The sequence below is a fragment of the Phaeodactylum tricornutum genome, chromosome 26 (genome assembly GCF_000150955.2).
Source record: "Phaeodactylum tricornutum CCAP 1055/1 chromosome 26, whole genome shotgun sequence".
Classification (NCBI taxonomy): Eukaryota; Bacillariophyta; class Bacillariophyceae; order Surirellales; family Neidiaceae; genus Phaeodactylum; species Phaeodactylum tricornutum.
In genome coordinates this window covers 354,033-370,751 of record NC_011694.1, presented here as the reverse complement: position 1 = coordinate 370,751, position 16,719 = coordinate 354,033, and the positions used below count along the sequence as shown (strand labels likewise).

General features: G+C 47.5%; 3 protein-coding genes across 3 annotated transcripts; 2 read left to right on the top strand and 1 right to left on the bottom strand.

Annotated features, from left to right (window-relative positions):
* Window positions 1-443: 443 nt before the first annotated feature.
* On the bottom strand, window positions 444-1,239 carry Lhcr10 (protein fucoxanthin chlorophyll a/c protein). Its single transcript, XM_002184833.1, has one exon. The coding sequence runs from the start codon at window positions 1,183-1,185 to the stop codon at window positions 487-489; it is 699 nt and encodes a 232-aa protein (XP_002184869.1). The 5' UTR covers window positions 1,186-1,239; the 3' UTR covers window positions 444-486.
* A 2,010-nt stretch (window positions 1,240-3,249) lies between these two features.
* On the top strand, window positions 3,250-5,023 carry PHATRDRAFT_55138 (cell surface protein). The gene has a single exon (XM_002184912.1). The coding sequence runs from the start codon at window positions 3,351-3,353 to the stop codon at window positions 4,818-4,820; it is 1,470 nt and encodes a 489-aa protein (XP_002184948.1). The 5' UTR covers window positions 3,250-3,350; the 3' UTR covers window positions 4,821-5,023.
* Window positions 5,024-5,605: 582 nt separating this feature from the next.
* PHATRDRAFT_40952 (predicted protein) lies at window positions 5,606-6,388 on the top strand (the record flags this gene model as incomplete). The annotated part of the gene is made up of 2 exons (XM_002184911.1): window positions 5,606-5,686; window positions 5,822-6,388. The coding sequence occupies 2 exons, from the start codon at window positions 5,606-5,608 to the stop codon at window positions 6,386-6,388; spliced, it is 648 nt and encodes a 215-aa protein (XP_002184947.1).
* Between the last annotated feature and the right edge of the window lie 10,331 nt (window positions 6,389-16,719).

Sequence of the window (16,719 nt, the reverse complement as noted above, 5' to 3'; positions counted from 1 at the left end):
GGGGAAGATCCAAAGTAAACGGCAAGAATGCAGTATCTTTAGGCGTCTCAGTTCTTCTTGGCTGCGGCTAGTACCAGCCTCTAAATTTTTATATCGTGCTTGATAAAGTGAATATGGTGGAACGAGTGAGTCGCATGTGTGTCGAAGAGGAAATGACGGTGAGATTGAGTAGCGTAGCGTAATTAACAGTAAAACAAAGTGAAACCGAGGAACGGAGCGTTCGACCTTTTTATACGTTGAACTACGTTTTGCGTTGTAGGATGTGTTAGACTGTGAACACCTTTGCTTTGGAAGGCCTAACCCACCCCCAAATGATTGTCCAGCATTGTATCAACGAATTCTTGGCAAATGCTCCGCATATTTGAAGTCGAACAGGCACCACGGGATACCTATCAAGGCACCTACAATTACGACGACCGGTATACGAAATGCGCATCTTCTATATAATACCAAGATTCTAAAGTAAGTACAGTATGCTAACTAAATTCAAACAAATGGGGGCTTGAAAAGGAAGGGAGTCTGGTCCACAACGGACGTTCCGACGATGGCTTCTTGAATGGCAAACGCCGTAATCGCAATCATGGCGAGGCGTCCATTCTTGATTTCCTTAAGCTGCATTTCGCGTTGTTTGGCTTCGCTCTTGGGGTACAATCCGAGGGGATCAAAGTTCAGATTTCCCGGGAACCAGCGATCGTCCGTCCGACGTTTCTGAATGTTAGCGCATTCGATAAAGCTGGCAACAAACAAGGATGCCGCCCAGTATTCCACGGGAATCTTCCCGAGTCCACCGTTCAACACCGAAGGGGCACGCAGCGACTCGTCCACGACGGGCGGCATCGATACGGCATTGGCGATCGCGCGGTCCCAAACTTCACTCGCAGGCCAGCCCAAGGCGGCCAGCATTGCGAGACGTCCGTGCTTGATTTCGGCGTCACGGTAATCTTCCAAGAGCGCTTGACTGTCGGCCAAGAAGAGCGGATCGAAACCGGCATCGCCAGGGTAAGATCCATCGAGCAGCTTGTTCTTGGGCATGAACGGGACGGATGCGGATTTTGCCGAACGGTCCACTACGTCGGTCATGAAGAGAACAGAAGGAGATTGCGACGAGAGTCTGGCGTCCTTGGGAGGCATAAAGGCGGACGCCGTGCCGAAGAAAGCAACGATGAATGCGGAGGAAATTTTCATGATGCTTTTCGATTTTATGACCCAGTGCAGTTGGAGCAAGAGTGTGGCGACATTCTTCGTCGAGAGTGTGACGTAGGAAGATTTAGAACTTTCGTGCTTCGTGGCTCGTCCATTTCATGCTCCATAGGATTCTTCGGCTGGAGTCTGACTCCCCAAAGGGGATGGAACGAATGCTGCTGACCTGTTCCGTCGGAAAACCGTGCCCCCAACGAATTCGCTAGAGACACGAGGGAGTTCTTCCATTCCAGCGCGAACAGAAACGAAAGCGTCACCCCCTTTCGTCACGAACGTAAGTAGGGAATTGGAAATGATTCTCTATCAGTGATGACAAACAATTCTGCTAGCATTCTGAATTCCTCATTCTGTGTTCCAGGCGCATGCGGTACACGTTCCCTCCCACCAAAATCCCGAACACGAACAGGAAGTGCGTTATGTTAATAATGACCTGACCTGCACTAACAAAGACCACACTCTCACATTCATCAGATGTACACGTAATGGATACTTGACCGGAGGTCTAATGATAAGACAAATAGGTTCACCTTTCACATGGGGGGAAATTATCAAGCCTACCCGTGACAGGGCAGAACTATACGTATGTTCTGTGTTTGGAAATAGCAAGATCTCAAGAATTTTCTTTCTCTGTATCTTGCATTGAAAACCAGACAATGCCTCTACCCTCCCTATAATCAGTGTTTTCCTAAGTCAAACAAACGGGTAGTATTCAGGAGCAATCCATAAGGAGATAGAAATTCAGATTGTCAACTAAGGTAAGATTGATTACGTAAGTCCAGGAAACAAAGAAGAAAAGGGGCATGGGCCTGACAAAAGTATTAACTTTCTATCCCAGTAAAGCCAATGACCTGATAAATTGACCTAACAGTAAGGTAAAACAAAAAGCAGAAAACCGGATGCAATGTCTCTCGAGTAGCAACAAGATAATCTGGAAAAATGCGCATTTTGTCCGTATTTACCATCAAATGCGTGCTGTTCATGCTGGCATACCAACGGTATTTCGCGCGCTTCTTGTATGCTTGGCACATTGCACTAGAGATATGAAGTCGTTGGCATCTCAAAGTTAAATACATACCTACCTAAATACATACGTACGTACGTACGTGCGAGGTAAGACGGTTTCGTCCAAGCTCTCATGCATGATCACACGGTTTCTGATGTGCTAATCGAGGTAATGACACATTGGCACGTAGGAAATATCTGTAAAGGACAAAAGAGATGCATACATTTACATTTATGACAGTACAAGAGGGTGTTTTCCCGGTTCGGATGGCGACAACGTAAGCAACGTTCATTCCCAGTCAAACAGAGAGTTTTGTCCACCATCACAGAAAATCTGAGTTTCGGGTTCTTGCGCAGTCCAGTCCAACTACGAACAGTAACAACCACTAAATGCCTGTTACACCATGACATACTTTCCTTTGCTGGGACAACGGCGCCGTGTCAAATTCCGGCACGCGAGGCAAAGTCTCATGACAAAAGACAACCGCAGCGTTCAAATAGAGGATGGAATGACCGATTCCTGCACGATTCGGGTCATTCCTGTTTTCACCGGTCCACTATTTAAAGGAAGTAGGGTCACTGGTACTCGAATCAACTGTAACAAAAGAATCGCTTCTCGCGGGGTTTCTTCATCCAGTCGAATCTAAAGTGTGTAAACAGTAAGCTGTTGGATCGGTCCCGTACTTCAAAGGATATACTGCTCTAGCTCTAGTTAGTGTCCGTGCCTGACAATGGACAAAAATTGCAATTATCATATATTTCCTTCCCGTATCGACCACGTTGTCTTGACACTGGGTTAGCGCAAATGTCTTTGGTGTCTCTATCCTCTGCGGACGGAAAATTGCATCCCTTCAGCAGAAGATTCTGATGTGAAGGAATCCCTTCTACTGTGTCACCTCTTCGCATGACCCGGACAATTGCCTTTTTCGGATGGTTCCTCGAAATCTTTTGACTGGAAGTTATTGCTCCGGCCTGGACTGAAGCCTGTTTCACCAGTGACAACAATCGATGAACTTTTGATCTCACAATTTCCATTTTGGTCCATTGAAAAAGGCTGACACAAAAATTCAAGTCGTCTCCAGCAATCAAGCACATTTCAACCAACAAAGCAAGCCACTGCTGTACCCACACCATTTTACCGGGCGGATATGATGAAACCTTTTAACAATCTTGTCGCCTTTGTCGTTCTATCGACGTTGGGAAATGCGACCGCCTTTGAGCAACTGTCATTCTCTTCGCCTGCTGCTTCTCAGCTTTCCGGCTCGGAAATCATCATACGTGATCTCGCCGACTTTGATTGGGAAATCACGCCTCTTGATGGATATCCCATCATTGCCTTCAACACTACTGAAGGCAACGACGAGCTTGTGTTTCGCTACAACTATACCGGCGACTTGGTCGAGGGCGAGAAGCAGCTGACCGCCAGACTCTTGCTACCAGACTGCATCAACGACGGAGACAACTCTGTTGTCCGCAGTCCTCCCAGTGCACTCAGCAACAACGAATATGAAGTTGGTGTTGATATTGTCAAAGACACTATCAGTGGCTCCTCCTTTTACAGCTCCCTGAATGATACTGCCGCATCCATATCCTTTTGCCTTCGCGTCGACTACGAGCTTGTTGCAGGCAATGACCAGGAGTCCGTCAACTTTCATGAAACAGTCGTGACTGTCACTGTTGATTTGACGGCTGACTTTCGGCTTTCGGCCATCGACATTACCCGGGAGGGGGCCGCCAACGCCACTGAGACGGCGTCGCTTGACTACCCGGTGAATGCCTACTTCTGCAACGACGGCGATGTCCAGGTGCCCGGCCAGCTTTTGTCGCAAGGAAGCGCTCTCCAGTTCTGCGTGAAAATCGACGACAGCGTTCTTGACGCCGTCTTCGTCGAGGACATTTTGGAGGCCACCATATCGCAGCCCAACGCTAACGGCCGTGTCGGGGCCAGTGCATCGAACATTATTACCGGAACCGTCGCCGACTCCTTGACGGAAAAGGCGTGTCGAGAACTGGGTATCTGTAACGTCAAATCCCAACTTCTTTCCAAATTCTTTGCCGACGCGGATCCTCTCGACCTTGAGGTAACTGGAACCGCCCTGTTGTCGTTTGGATCGGCCTCAATGATGCCCAGCTCCTCGCCTGTGGCCGATACCCGACGCCGCCTACGTGTCCCCATTACCGCCACCATCAACTCGAAGGAGTTGAAAGCCATAATTGACGCTCAGGCGGGGGAGGCCACTGGTAGCCACTTCGCCCGAAGCAACAATGTAGCGAGCCTCGGTCGCGGACTTCAAGACGACAGTGCACAGTCGGAGTTTGGCCTCATCGTTGGTCTTGTCAACGAAGACGCGGGACCTTCTGACACTATCGAAAATGATGGCGGCATTGATGTGATTGTGATTGTCGGTATTGTGCTTGTCATTTCACTGCTGTCTGGGTGCTGCCTTTTCTTTTTCTGCTTCATGAAGAAGCGCAAGGACAAGGAAGAGAAGGTGGATGAGAAAACCGTGATCCAGTATGACATGGAGGAGAACAAGCGTGACGATCAGAAACATCTTTCGTCCAATCGAGGAAGTACTGGTGCTTCGCGCGGTACACCCTACCGTCCCGGAAACTAAACGATACCGTCCTATTCCAGCCGCGGCTTACATCAACGACTTTGGCAAATGAGATGAAGAACGAAGCAAGAAAGCAACGACCCCGTACAAAGTTGCAACTCATTTTAGAATATAAACAAAAAGAAAAAGTTCACGGAAACAGTACCTGGTAGATAGAGAATCGTCCATTTCGTCGCAGAGCATATCCGGATTGTTGTAACCCATTGCTTCCAAATATTGGGGCAAAATCACTCCGTTCATGTTTCTGGAGTCCGAGGTGCCAAACCATTTTGCTACGAAGTGTAAACAAGCCTACGAAATTTAGGAATTTTGATTGCGTATACACTGAGTGACTTACACTGCTTTCGATGTCAGATTCAGAAAACATTATTATTGTTAAAATTTGGAAACCCTTAGGGCCTTAGCTTCTTAGATACCTGTGTTTTCACTTATGAAGTGTTTTTCATTTCAGAACAGACCCATGATAGTTTCACGTTGGAGATCGGTGAAGATCGGAAGTGTTTCTGGGTGCGCTCAATCAAAAGTACTTAACTGTAAAAATTTTCAGATTGGGCCAGCATTGCGATTTTTTCATGTCGTAGAGGCCAAAATAGCGGTTTTCCTCTTTCCATTTTCTCTGGCATTGGACAGTGAGTCACAAAAGCGAAAGCGCGCGCACCTCACAACGGACGCCCAGCGAACCGTCGTATTCCGACGTAAGGCGATAACGCTGTCGGCATTTCAGCGTTGCCGTCTTGTCCTTACCGCAGGTCATCTCGCCCTGTTTGTCCACCAGGAAGAAAACCATGAGCAGCAACGTTAGCAAAATGCACTTGGATTTCGTGGTTGAAGATGGGTCCACAACCACTGAGCAAAAGTCGGATTGCGTAAGTCCATTTGATGAGAAAGGATAAAAAAACGGCGGTCCCAACTCTGACTGTGAGCGTGTCCGACTATCGGAATCAAGCAATAGCTGCACATTTTCTGAGCAATACTAACGCCGCCCTTATTTCCTTGCACAGCTCAAACTTCTCAAAGTTGTCGTCAAGAACCTCGCGGATCCCGTCAAGTCAAAAGACGAAAAGTTTCAAACTTTGAAACTCGACAATCCTAAAGTATCCGAGAAGCTCCTGCCTTGTCCGTCCGCCAAAAAGTATTTATTGTCGCTCGGTTTTACGGAGAGAACTACTCCGGACTATCAAAAGATTCTTTTCTGCCAGCAACCTCACCGTGAAACATTTCAAAAGGCGTTGAGGGCGGTGTCAGATGCACTGGGAAAGATTGGGGCTCCGGTAGCTAAGAAACCCCGCACTGTTGAAGAAAGTCTTGCTACTCTGGCACCAACGCCCTCCACTCTCCTTCCATTTGAACGCCTATCGGAAAAACAAAAGGCCCGTCGCCTCATGGAAGAAAAAGACCAACGCGAAAAGGAATTGGCCAAAGTGCATCGCGCCAAGGCCGTCGAACAATTACGGCGGGACAAATTTGTGCGGGAGAATGATCCCAACTGGAAGTCGGGACCGAGTGCAGCAGTCAATAAAACGGGCAACACAATTGCCACATTTCGGGATCGGCACGGTGAAACTTAATGAATTCCAACTCTCAGAAAATTGCTCAAAGCCAATTGCAGTTCGTGAATTGGAAGGCATGACAACACGATCGAATGAGGCGTAGTCCGTTGTAAATTTATGTGATTAGACGCATGGCACTTCTGGACTCGAGATACTCGCGGCTTCTGCGTCAATTGCAAAAAAACTTAACTCCTCTAGATGTTCGTCCCAAAAATATCCGGACTTGTCTGAGTGCGCGATAAATGACATTTTATCCCTCTCGAATTTCCTGCGGGAGGGCGCTCGTGGGCCGCTCTTCTCCGGCGCCTGCTTGACTAGCTCTAGTAACTCCTTTGATTTTCGACCTCATATCAGTGACATTTGGGACTCGCAGGTAGTTTTCGTCCAATGAGTTTTTTCAAAACTCTAACATATACTGCGAGGCAATTGAAACAATGTACCAGATATTTTACATACAAAAACAATGATATATACATTTTGAATGATCTTTTACGAACTGTTGGAAAATTATTTATGGACGTCCAATCCAGGATTATATGGTCATGCTTACTAAGACAAAATTCCTCACGCCGGTACAACTTGAGCGACTCATTTTTTGCTGGTCGGCGATTCGACCACTGCCTGGATTCCATAGCTATTGATCATGCTGCATCATTCTTGGTGAGCTGCACACTTCCTCCTCGTCGTACGAGACAGAGAAACGATTCCAATTGCATTGGATTTTCTACGAAAGAGGAATGAAGTCAAATCCGCAGACTTCTGTGGCGGCCCATGCTGTCGTTCAAACGACAGGATTTCGAAGGAAAATGGCTTTCCCAAGCTTGTTGACAAAAGTCAAAGGTGACAAAACTGGCAGTCGACGCTTGTTGCCGTTCTCAAAACGTAGAGCTCAGAGAGTGCCGCCCCCTCCAGTACCACCACCTGTCGAAAAAATCACCGTAAATACGGGAGATTCTTCCAAAATCTCCGACTTAACTGACCGTGAAGACCAATACCATCGGGTCGACGTCGCTACGGCGGCCAGCAAAAAAGCATCACCAACACACGTCACGCTCCAACATACGACAAGCGCAGCCACGGGTAAAACAGTCGTTAACTCCGATATGTCTATTACGAATCAGTCTTCGCATTTTTCGTATTCCAGGGTTGCGGCCGCCGGAGAAAAAAAGATGCCGCGGAGAGACAATAGTAAATCCAAGACTGAGGAGTACCAAATCTTTGAGAAAAGGGCTCTTCTATTACAACCTCCGGCAATTTTTCAGCAGTCTAAGAAAATGGAACACATGCCGCTAGCTCCGATTGGCAAACAAACGCTAGAGCTGGACAGTGGACTTCGTCTCTCAGCCCCTTCTCCGATTGCCCTAGATCGTGTGATTGTGCAGCAGCCCGCGTCAGTGAAATATTCGGAGACGTATGGTAATACTCGCGATCAATCGAAGGAAATGCAACTGGTAGAGGAGGTAGATGATGAGGCGAAACGCTTGAACCACTCCCGGGAGTCGCCGACCTCGACTATCTCATCGAGACCGACGACGAATGCTACCAGTCAACCAGCAGAAACTGTCAATGTCGTTGTTTCCGACCATGTCAATGGTGCACTTCTGGCGTCTCATAACAAGACTACAATAGAGTCCGCCAAATCAAGCGCTCTAGACGAAAAAAAACCTTCCTCTTCCTGTACAGAGAAGTCACTGAGCTCTACAACAGCGACAACGGATACATCCAGAAGGATTGCCTTCGAGAAGGTACGAGCACTGCTTAATCGCGTCAAGCCAAAATCTATTGAACACAAACAACTAGAGCAAAAATTATCGCCTACGACAACAAAGCCCAGTGGGAGAGAAGATCATCCGCTGCTCGATATCGTGACCCCCCGAATCAAGAATACTTCAAGCCCCTTCTTTTCTGGGCATCGGGCAACTTCACAAAATGATGAGATCGTCGATTCGCTTGCGATGTCTCTGAGCCCCGTCGACATGCATTTCAATGATGGCAGCGTCAATAGCATCTCATTTCGCCAGCAAGGCCAGTCTCCAACTGGAACCGATTCGCCTCCAGTTAGCTCCAGACTTTCGAGGCCGAAAGAGCCTCCAACATCACCTGTCGTTGAACGCGTCCCGGTCGACGCGCCTGAGTATTCCTGTCTTCCAGAACTTCAAGTTGCGCCTCTCCATTTTCTCGATAAGGATGATAATCAAAGTGTGTTTCCATTCGTTCCTGCAGAACCTGAGGCCTCATTGCGAGCCAAATCTCCAATAGAAAGGAGTGGTATTACACTGTATTCAACAGACAGCGATGCGATAGATCCACCGAAAGATTTTCATTTCAAAATTTCAGAATCGTGTCAAACCTCTCCTTTGAACGAGGATCCATTGAAAGTGGAATTGATTGAGGCGACTTGTCCGGATCCTCCCGACGCCAGTGACAGACAGTTGACGGCTGAAAATGACCAAGACACAAAATCTCATTATCAACAAAAGGAGCGAGGAGAGGAAGAATCTGAACCCTGCAACATTCAGCCAGCACTCAGTTCAGAATCTCATAAAGAGAATTCAACCAGAACAATAGGAAGCGGAAGCATTGATCAAACCTTCATAGCGGGGACGCCACGTACAGAGCACATGTATGGAAGTGGTCAGAAGTCTGCTGGCTTTCAACAATTTCCGCGAAAGCAAAAATTGGGCACAACCCGCACGATTGATCCTCTTCAACAAAGAATGAGCGATGGAGGGTGTAAAGGAAAAGAAGATCGGATGGTGGAATTAAGGCCTGGCGTCATCCAAGGATTTGGAAACAAGCTGACAGAATCGAAATCTACCGTCAAGTCTATGCCACCAGAATTCCATTCTTCTGGACCCAATAGAAAGCTAGACAATTGCCAACGAACTCTGAGGACAAATCCCTTCGACGAAACATCCGATGACGAAATCCCAACGCCATTGTTGAGCCCTCATCAAATGATCTCTATCCAACCTCAGGACTTTCATCGAAAATCAATGAGAAGAGGTCGCAGAAACGAATTGCTGCGAAACAATCCCCGCAATCGAGCAAAAGCGAAACAGTCAAGGCAGGATGAGAATTCTGCTGAAAAGACGGCTCCTTCAAGGGTTCGGAAAAAGGCTGTATCAAAGGCCGAGAATCATCGCCGAAATCAAACAATCAAATCAATTGAAGCGAGGGAGGCTCAGAACGTAGCCCAAGCACCTATCGTCGTCTCTGCAAACATAAAAGATGACACAAAAGACCAGCAAGTAACTGCTGCGCGTGATCTACCTCTCCATTCCTTAAGATCGAAAACGTTTGAAGTGCTGCCGCAAGAGATTTCACTCTCACCTAACGATCCTGTATCTGATCTCGATCACTCTCTGCGACATTTTCCTGTAAGGAATGTCGTCAATAATGGATCAGTCGATGTTTCGTGGCTGGACCCCACCCAAACCGAAACCATGAGCTCTCACGAGTCTGGAGGAATGAACGATGCCGATAGATACGCTACTTTTCCTTCGGCATCTAACAAGTCTCGATTGGAATTCGATGATATGGATCATGCAGCACTTGCGGATTCTATTACCGACTGGACAATCGAACAAGGAGACACGGCCGATACAGGTGAAGCGGCTATAGAGCTCATGATCAATACATGTAACCAAACTCCGCTAGGAAAGATGCTTGTACAGAGTGTTTTTTCCCAAAACAAAACCGCAAATGTGTTGCCGAAAGAAACAAAATCTGTTTGCCTTGGTAGTGGCGCTACAAGAGAAAGCCTATCTGGGCCACCAAGATCATCGCTGGTACCTGGAGAGTCGTTCAAAAAATATAGTATGAGAGCTGCAGAGCAAAAGTTGGAACCGCTTGGGTTTGATCCAGTTCCATCAGAAAGTTTGTGTGAAAGTGAGCGACAACAGAAGGAACCGGACGGGATTCAACCAGTACCGTCTCTTCGCAGGAACATTAAAGATAGATATGCCGTCGAAGGGGTCGCTCATTCCAAAGACACAAGTCTTTCAGCTTTTAGCCCCATCAAAGTTGCCCAAGAAGTTCCATGTCTGCGACAAATAGCAAAGCAGCGGTCTGTTTCCGACAAATTGGTTCAATTTGGAGAAAACATCCTCTGCTTGAGTCCACAGTCTCGTCATATTGTCGAAGATAAAATGCAGAGATTGAGTCCATCTTCGCGTAGCCTTCTCCAATGCTCAGTTGCAAAAGCGAAGGGAGCTTCCTTCGCTGAAGTTATTGATCTCTCCGGAGCCGAATCACTCGATGATCTTGACGACGATGGTGTGTGGCTGTTCGACCTCAGTCCTAGGAATGAAGCTGAAAAAAATACAGAGGAAGTGCTGTCGAACGTCGAAGGCAAAGCGATATCGCTCTCTTCGATGAAGGATGCTTCTGACATTTCCAAAGATAAGTTCATTGAACATGACTCAAACGGAAAGTCTTCGAAAAACTTGGAAGATGTGATGGACTTTGCTGCATCGTTCCTGAAATCTTTTCACCAAAAGGCAGCTACCGACAAGAAAAGCCTAATTTCATCTGCATCTGGTGTTATCGATCTCACAAACGTAGATGAGGTTGATCCAATCGTTATTGTGCAAGGAGTTGATATTCAGTCGGCCATCATCGAAGTTGCAGAGTCCAAAGATCTTGTTGTAGAGGAAGAGGAAGGTCGCAAAATTTTGTCTGCTACTTTGTTTACGACAGAAAAACTTGAAAGAACTATTCCGGGGGAATTTGAATCGACTACAAGTAGTAGTGTGAAAGAGTCACCCTCAGAGAAGCTTGGCAAACAGACGAGCTCGTTTTCAAAAGAAAATCAATCTTCAGTGCTATCAATGAAGTCTCTTGAGAAGGACCTACTAGGTGAGGTGGAAGATTCCGAGTGTGAGAGCAATCGAAGCTCCAATGGCATATTCGAATTATCAAAAAGCATCAAAGTTGAAGTTCAGGAACCGCTACAACCCTATTTCTACGGCACTGGTTTTGAAGGAACAGAAGTCCTCCTTTGCATGGAGCAGGAAAAAAACAATAAAAAAAAAGGGGGAACGGAAGCCTACAAGCCACCCGATGAACTAATCTTTCGAACAGATGATGCAGGACCAGCAACATGGAACAAACTGGAATTTGCTGAACCTGATGTAAACAAAACACACCTTTCACTTCCTTCAAAGGGATGTTGTGGTGGATCTGACTTTCAATGTGCTTCTGAAAGCGATGAGGAGGAGATGCTTGGAAAAGAGAGCGGAAGGCGACAATCCGTAGTACCCGAAACGATGATAGGCCGAGCAAACTTGTCAAAAGGCTCGAGCAAGCATATTGTGAACGATTGTTCCGAGGTAAAAGAGTACGCTTATTTTTCCGAAGGTGTGACAGGCTACAGTTTTCTTGATGGTGCTGTGGAAACCGCCTACCGAAATGAAAAAATTGAACGGAGGCCATGGATCAAACCGGAGGTCTCTTTCTCACCGAAAGTAAAGGGAATTTTAGAGAAGGAAAATCTCAAGAAACAAGAAGATTTTCTATTCGATTCAAACGAAGCACAGCCACTTGAGGTCTTTACCCAAATAAAGCCCCCTGTGCCAGAAGACCTGCCTCGACGAATGTCCAATTGTCGTCAGCAAAACATCGACGACAACATCCCACTTTTCGACGAGACTGACGACAACAGGGTTGCACTTGCCGACGAGACCATCGGTGACGGTCATGATTCATTGTACGAGACAACTAATGCCGTTGTATGCGATGCAAGAAACAAAAACTGTAAAGATAGCCAACCCTACGGTCCTTGTCCGGAAAATACACCTGGTGACTTGGCCCATCGCAATCACCACCGTAGGAAAAACGAAGGATGTCGTTTCGAAAACGCTAGTTTTCCATCGGAAGAAGAAAATGCAGACCATCGGGATATTCCCCCGCAATTGGCACCGACGCCTGAAAAGATCTTTTTAAGGGCGTCGCATCGCTCGGTGATTTCAAGCGATGACCACCGTCATGCTACAGGAATCACTGGAGTCTTTAATGCGAGCGCAGCGTTGACCCAAGCCAACAAGACGGGGAGCCTGTCGACTAATAATCATCAGGTTGGAGCTACTGCACCAAGTAATGGTGCGAAGGATCATGCTTCAGAATCAATACAAACAACGGCCTCTCCACTCGAAATAGTCGGCAAACTGGATTCAAGAATATCAGTAAAGAAAAGGGATTCCCTATTCGCTGTAGCGCACGCAGACGAATGTTCAACGATGAACTCTGCTATATCTTATGGGGAAAAGACAGAGGGCGGTTGGAGAAAGAAGTCCTTCACCGGGGACTCAAAAACTTTTAGCATTGAGAACGACTTTACCATTACTGAGGTAAATATTTACAGATCAAAGCCATCGCACGAATCTCGGGTGCCATGGGCATTCTTTCTTTGTGGTTCTCACGCAGACGAGGGCACTGTTAGTGAACCGATTCAAGCTGCGCAGAAGGACATAAGTGCAAGCCAATTCAGAAGAGAAGATCCACTTGACGCTGGCCGGGCGCTTGCCACCCAAGCCAATCTCATTCATGGCCTCGAGGAAGATGGCGGTCGTATGGATGTTGACGCAGGCATCGCCGAAGGATTTTGTTGGACACCCTGGGATGGAACATTTAATGGAGGGGACGGAAAGAGTTCTCAGGAAAACAGTTCGATGGAACAAGACACGGTCGTCTATAAAAAAACAGCAGAGGGCCGAACAGAAATTTTCGAGAAGCAAGAAAATCTGATTTTTCAGGAGCCCGACCAGATTGAATCTGCTCAATATGATCAAATTCGTCCAGGCATCTCAAATATAACTTCGAGAAGATCGTGCGTTGGCCTTGTGGACGAGACAGAGTCACAAAGTGAACCAGCCCTTTCCAATCGTCCGACAGATTGGTTGGCCGCTAGATCTCACAAATCAGATGAACTTTCGCAAGCAAAATGTTCTCGCAAAGCGGGCTCCTTTCAGAATAGTTCGACTGCGAAGAACCAGGAGAGTCCGGATTCTTGTACAAGGAGGAACGCAGGGAAAGCTAATCAGACCAGGTGTCGCCCCACGTTTACAGCGGGGTATGTCAGGGAGCTAGCTTCCATTGAACTAGGTGAGGATCGCCGTACCATCAACGCTGTGCCGCATCGGATTCCCAATGAAATTTCAATTACGAATACAAGAAGTGCGAGGATAGTTTCCAAGGCTAGTGAGAATCTTAAATCAGATACTGCCCATACTACTCCATTTGAACCTGGTGGCGACGAAATCAATGCAACTGATCCAGAGTCGAACACGTACGATGCGACTGTAGACCAACCGGGAAGCAGCAATGTCTCGTTGAGCTCAAAGCGTCACACTGCAAGGGACTGCGCAGGGCATCAGGGAACTTGGCAGGGGAAGCATCCGTTATCCTCAACGGATGGGGCACCAACAAAAGAAGTCCAGCTTCCAGTCTTCGAATACCGCGTAGACGAGGTTTTCGAAGCTGAAACCCATTCCGGAAAGAAATTGGCGGCGGAGACCAGCAAGGTCCCGTACGACGAAGAAAATTTACCAGATGCTTCCTCCATTCCTAGTCCATCAGAAGTAGACGAAACCGACGAATTGCTTCTGGCGTTGACCAGATCAGAAGCTGAGGCCGCAATTGCCATTGATTCAAACTCTGATAGCTCCGCCTCTGCTAAAGCGACCATAGAGCCGTCTACTTGGATAGAACTTGTCAGCACCGAAGAATCATCAAGCCCCTCACATGAAAACCATGCCGACAGTCAACACTCAACTGACACGGCTCCGGCCGACAAGCGATGCGAAGCAAGGGGAGACGCTTTCGATACTCTTTCTCGAGTAGAGCAAATGCGAGCTTTGGTGGAGAATCTTCCTTGCTCCCAGATCGACGCAGGATTTCCAGTAGCTTCATCTAAGACTCCTTCACTCTCCCAAAATGCTACACAAGAAAACAGCTCCGTGAGCGAGGATGAACCCGAGTCAGCTAAGTGTATTAACAGAGAGGCCAAACAAAAGGAATTTACGCGATCTCCGCGTCTTCAACACGTCCTGGAACGACTCAGAGGACGAAATGAGCGTAGGAAGGACGACATCTCTCTAAGCTCCAGCAGTGTGGAAGCAGTTGATCCTGATGATCTGTTCAATCGATATGACAATATCGTTAAGCATATGATAGTGGCCGATGATGAACGCTTGGAACGAGCTCAGCAGAAGCGCGAAAAAGTCTCTGACTCTATCATCGATGTTACGGATTTTGTTTGCCAAGCATCCGTACCGGGCCCATCCCATAGTACTATACAGAAGGCAACAATGGATATTAGAAGTCAACTTCCGCCCCTATCGAGAGCTCGGCCCTCGGTGTGCATTTTTAAAGCTAATTCCTTCGGGTCCGAAGTTTCTTCGACACCATCTCAAAAAGCTCGAAATTTGCGCTCTCAGCTAAATGCAGCGTTACAGACGTCGGCTGCTATACGAACATCACAGGAGCTGCTAGGGGTCGAATTGAACTCCTTTAAATCCCGCCTCCATGTCCAACGTTGTGATCCTTCACCGCGCGGTACTGGGAGTCCTCGATTGGCGGCTCAACCAAATTATGCGCAAAATGCCGAATCGGTTGACTACCTTCAACAGAAGCGAGCATCTGAAGCTCTACCGACGCCATCCGGAAAAGAAACTTTGACGGATACTCCAGTAGCCGTCGTATCAAAGGGTGCTGGAATCGTCCCCGTAATGTCGACATCTACTCCAAAAAATGCCAGCGACAGTAGCTTACAGGTCCCGATACGTTCGTTACATCATCTGGATTCGTCGGAGACAAGGGACGAAGTCATCCACATCGAAGACTTCGAGAGTAGAAGTAATGAAGACATGTTCATTGAGTCGGACCTTGCTGCCAACACGGAGGCTATTGGTAACCTGTTTGATGATAGTGAAGATGACGACGACGACGAAGTACGTCTGAAACAACTGGACAGTATTATTCACGGTCTCCGCAGTGCGGATGAACGCAAACGTGCGGCCGAAGCTAGCGCCATGCGGAACGAATACATTTTACAAGGACAGGAATCAGAATCCACAACGTGAAACGCATTCACGGCTAATTATTAGTGAACTGGCTTGAATTCGGGTTCTCTATGCTGGGGAAGGGAAACACGCGAAAAGCAACAACGTAATTTAAACCAAAGTTGATACCAATTAGTACTCGTAGTGTACATAGAAAGAAAACCTCTACAGCACAAGCGGGAAGTATGTAAAGTCTATGCGTAATAAAGTTAAACGAGAGACGGGGCGATTCGAATTGCACCGTGAAGAAGGAAGCAGACAAAAAAGTTGCTTGGTCACAAGGAGCGTGATATTTCTTAGCGGGAATGGAGTGTAGTGCCATTTCGGTCCAAAGAACAGAGTTGTGCTAGAGATGCAATAAAGTTGTGCTTTGTACAATTGCAGGGTGTTACGTGCGAATACTTGAATTGTTGACACACATGTTATATTTGTAAAACTAATGAGCTTGAGCATAGAAGGCATGCCGAGCGGTGGGCCGTCACCGCCCTAACTGCCTGGAAAATCCGCGAATCACTGCGTTTTGTTCCAGAAAATCACTCATAAGGATAACAGTTTCCTCATTAGCAATCGAGGCGGAAATCCTTGGCTCCAGTAGAATACTCTTTTCCGCTGCTAACGTGTTGGTTGCCGTCTGCAACGGATGCACGGTAACGTCTTCTACCGCTTGAGAGCGGATTGGGCCGACTCCTGATCTGGAAGGTATCGTCGTGGTTGTTCTTTTGCTGGGGCGATTCATGTAACGGTTTTCGCACCTTTTGTGAGTATTTTGCGGACGATTGTTGCGGACTTTAGGATTGCGGTGCTCGGCGTTCCATGATACGGGGGGACTGTTTTCGTCTCCCAAGGGACAAATGGAAGCATTGGTAGCAGTTGCAGTGGCACCGGCAATCATGTTCACACAGTCCGTCTCGTGGTGCATCGAAAAGGGATTCCGTTTCTGGCTCACGAGCGCACGCATCCAACGTGGGGATGGGGGAAACGCTAATTTTGATGGCGGCGGCGTTGCGTCGTTCGGTTGCTCCGGTGTGGTTTCCGGCGCTGCCCCCAACGCTTTCTGGATTCCTTGTACAAAGTTTTCTACCAGAGCCATGGTGCGATCCATATTGCCAAATGTTGCAGAGCTGTAGAGGCAAAGTCGCAGTCCGTGTGTAGTATCTACACAATGGACCCACCAACGATCCCAGAGTTGCGTATCGTTCTAGGTTTCCGCTAGAAAAGTCGCTCACGTGTGCAGTGTCGGCACGCGTTTCCTTGTATAGAGAGACCTGGCAGAAGGACAGACGCCCG

Bases quoted from the DNA above. Each gene is read 5' to 3' on its own strand.
- PHATRDRAFT_55138 (XM_002184912.1), top strand. From the start codon at position 3,351: ATGATGAAACCTTTTAACAATCTTGTCGCCTTTGTCGTTCTATCGACG.
- Lhcr10 (XM_002184833.1), bottom strand. From the start codon at position 1,185: ATGAAAATTTCCTCCGCATTCATCGTTGCTTTCTTCGGCACGGCGTCC.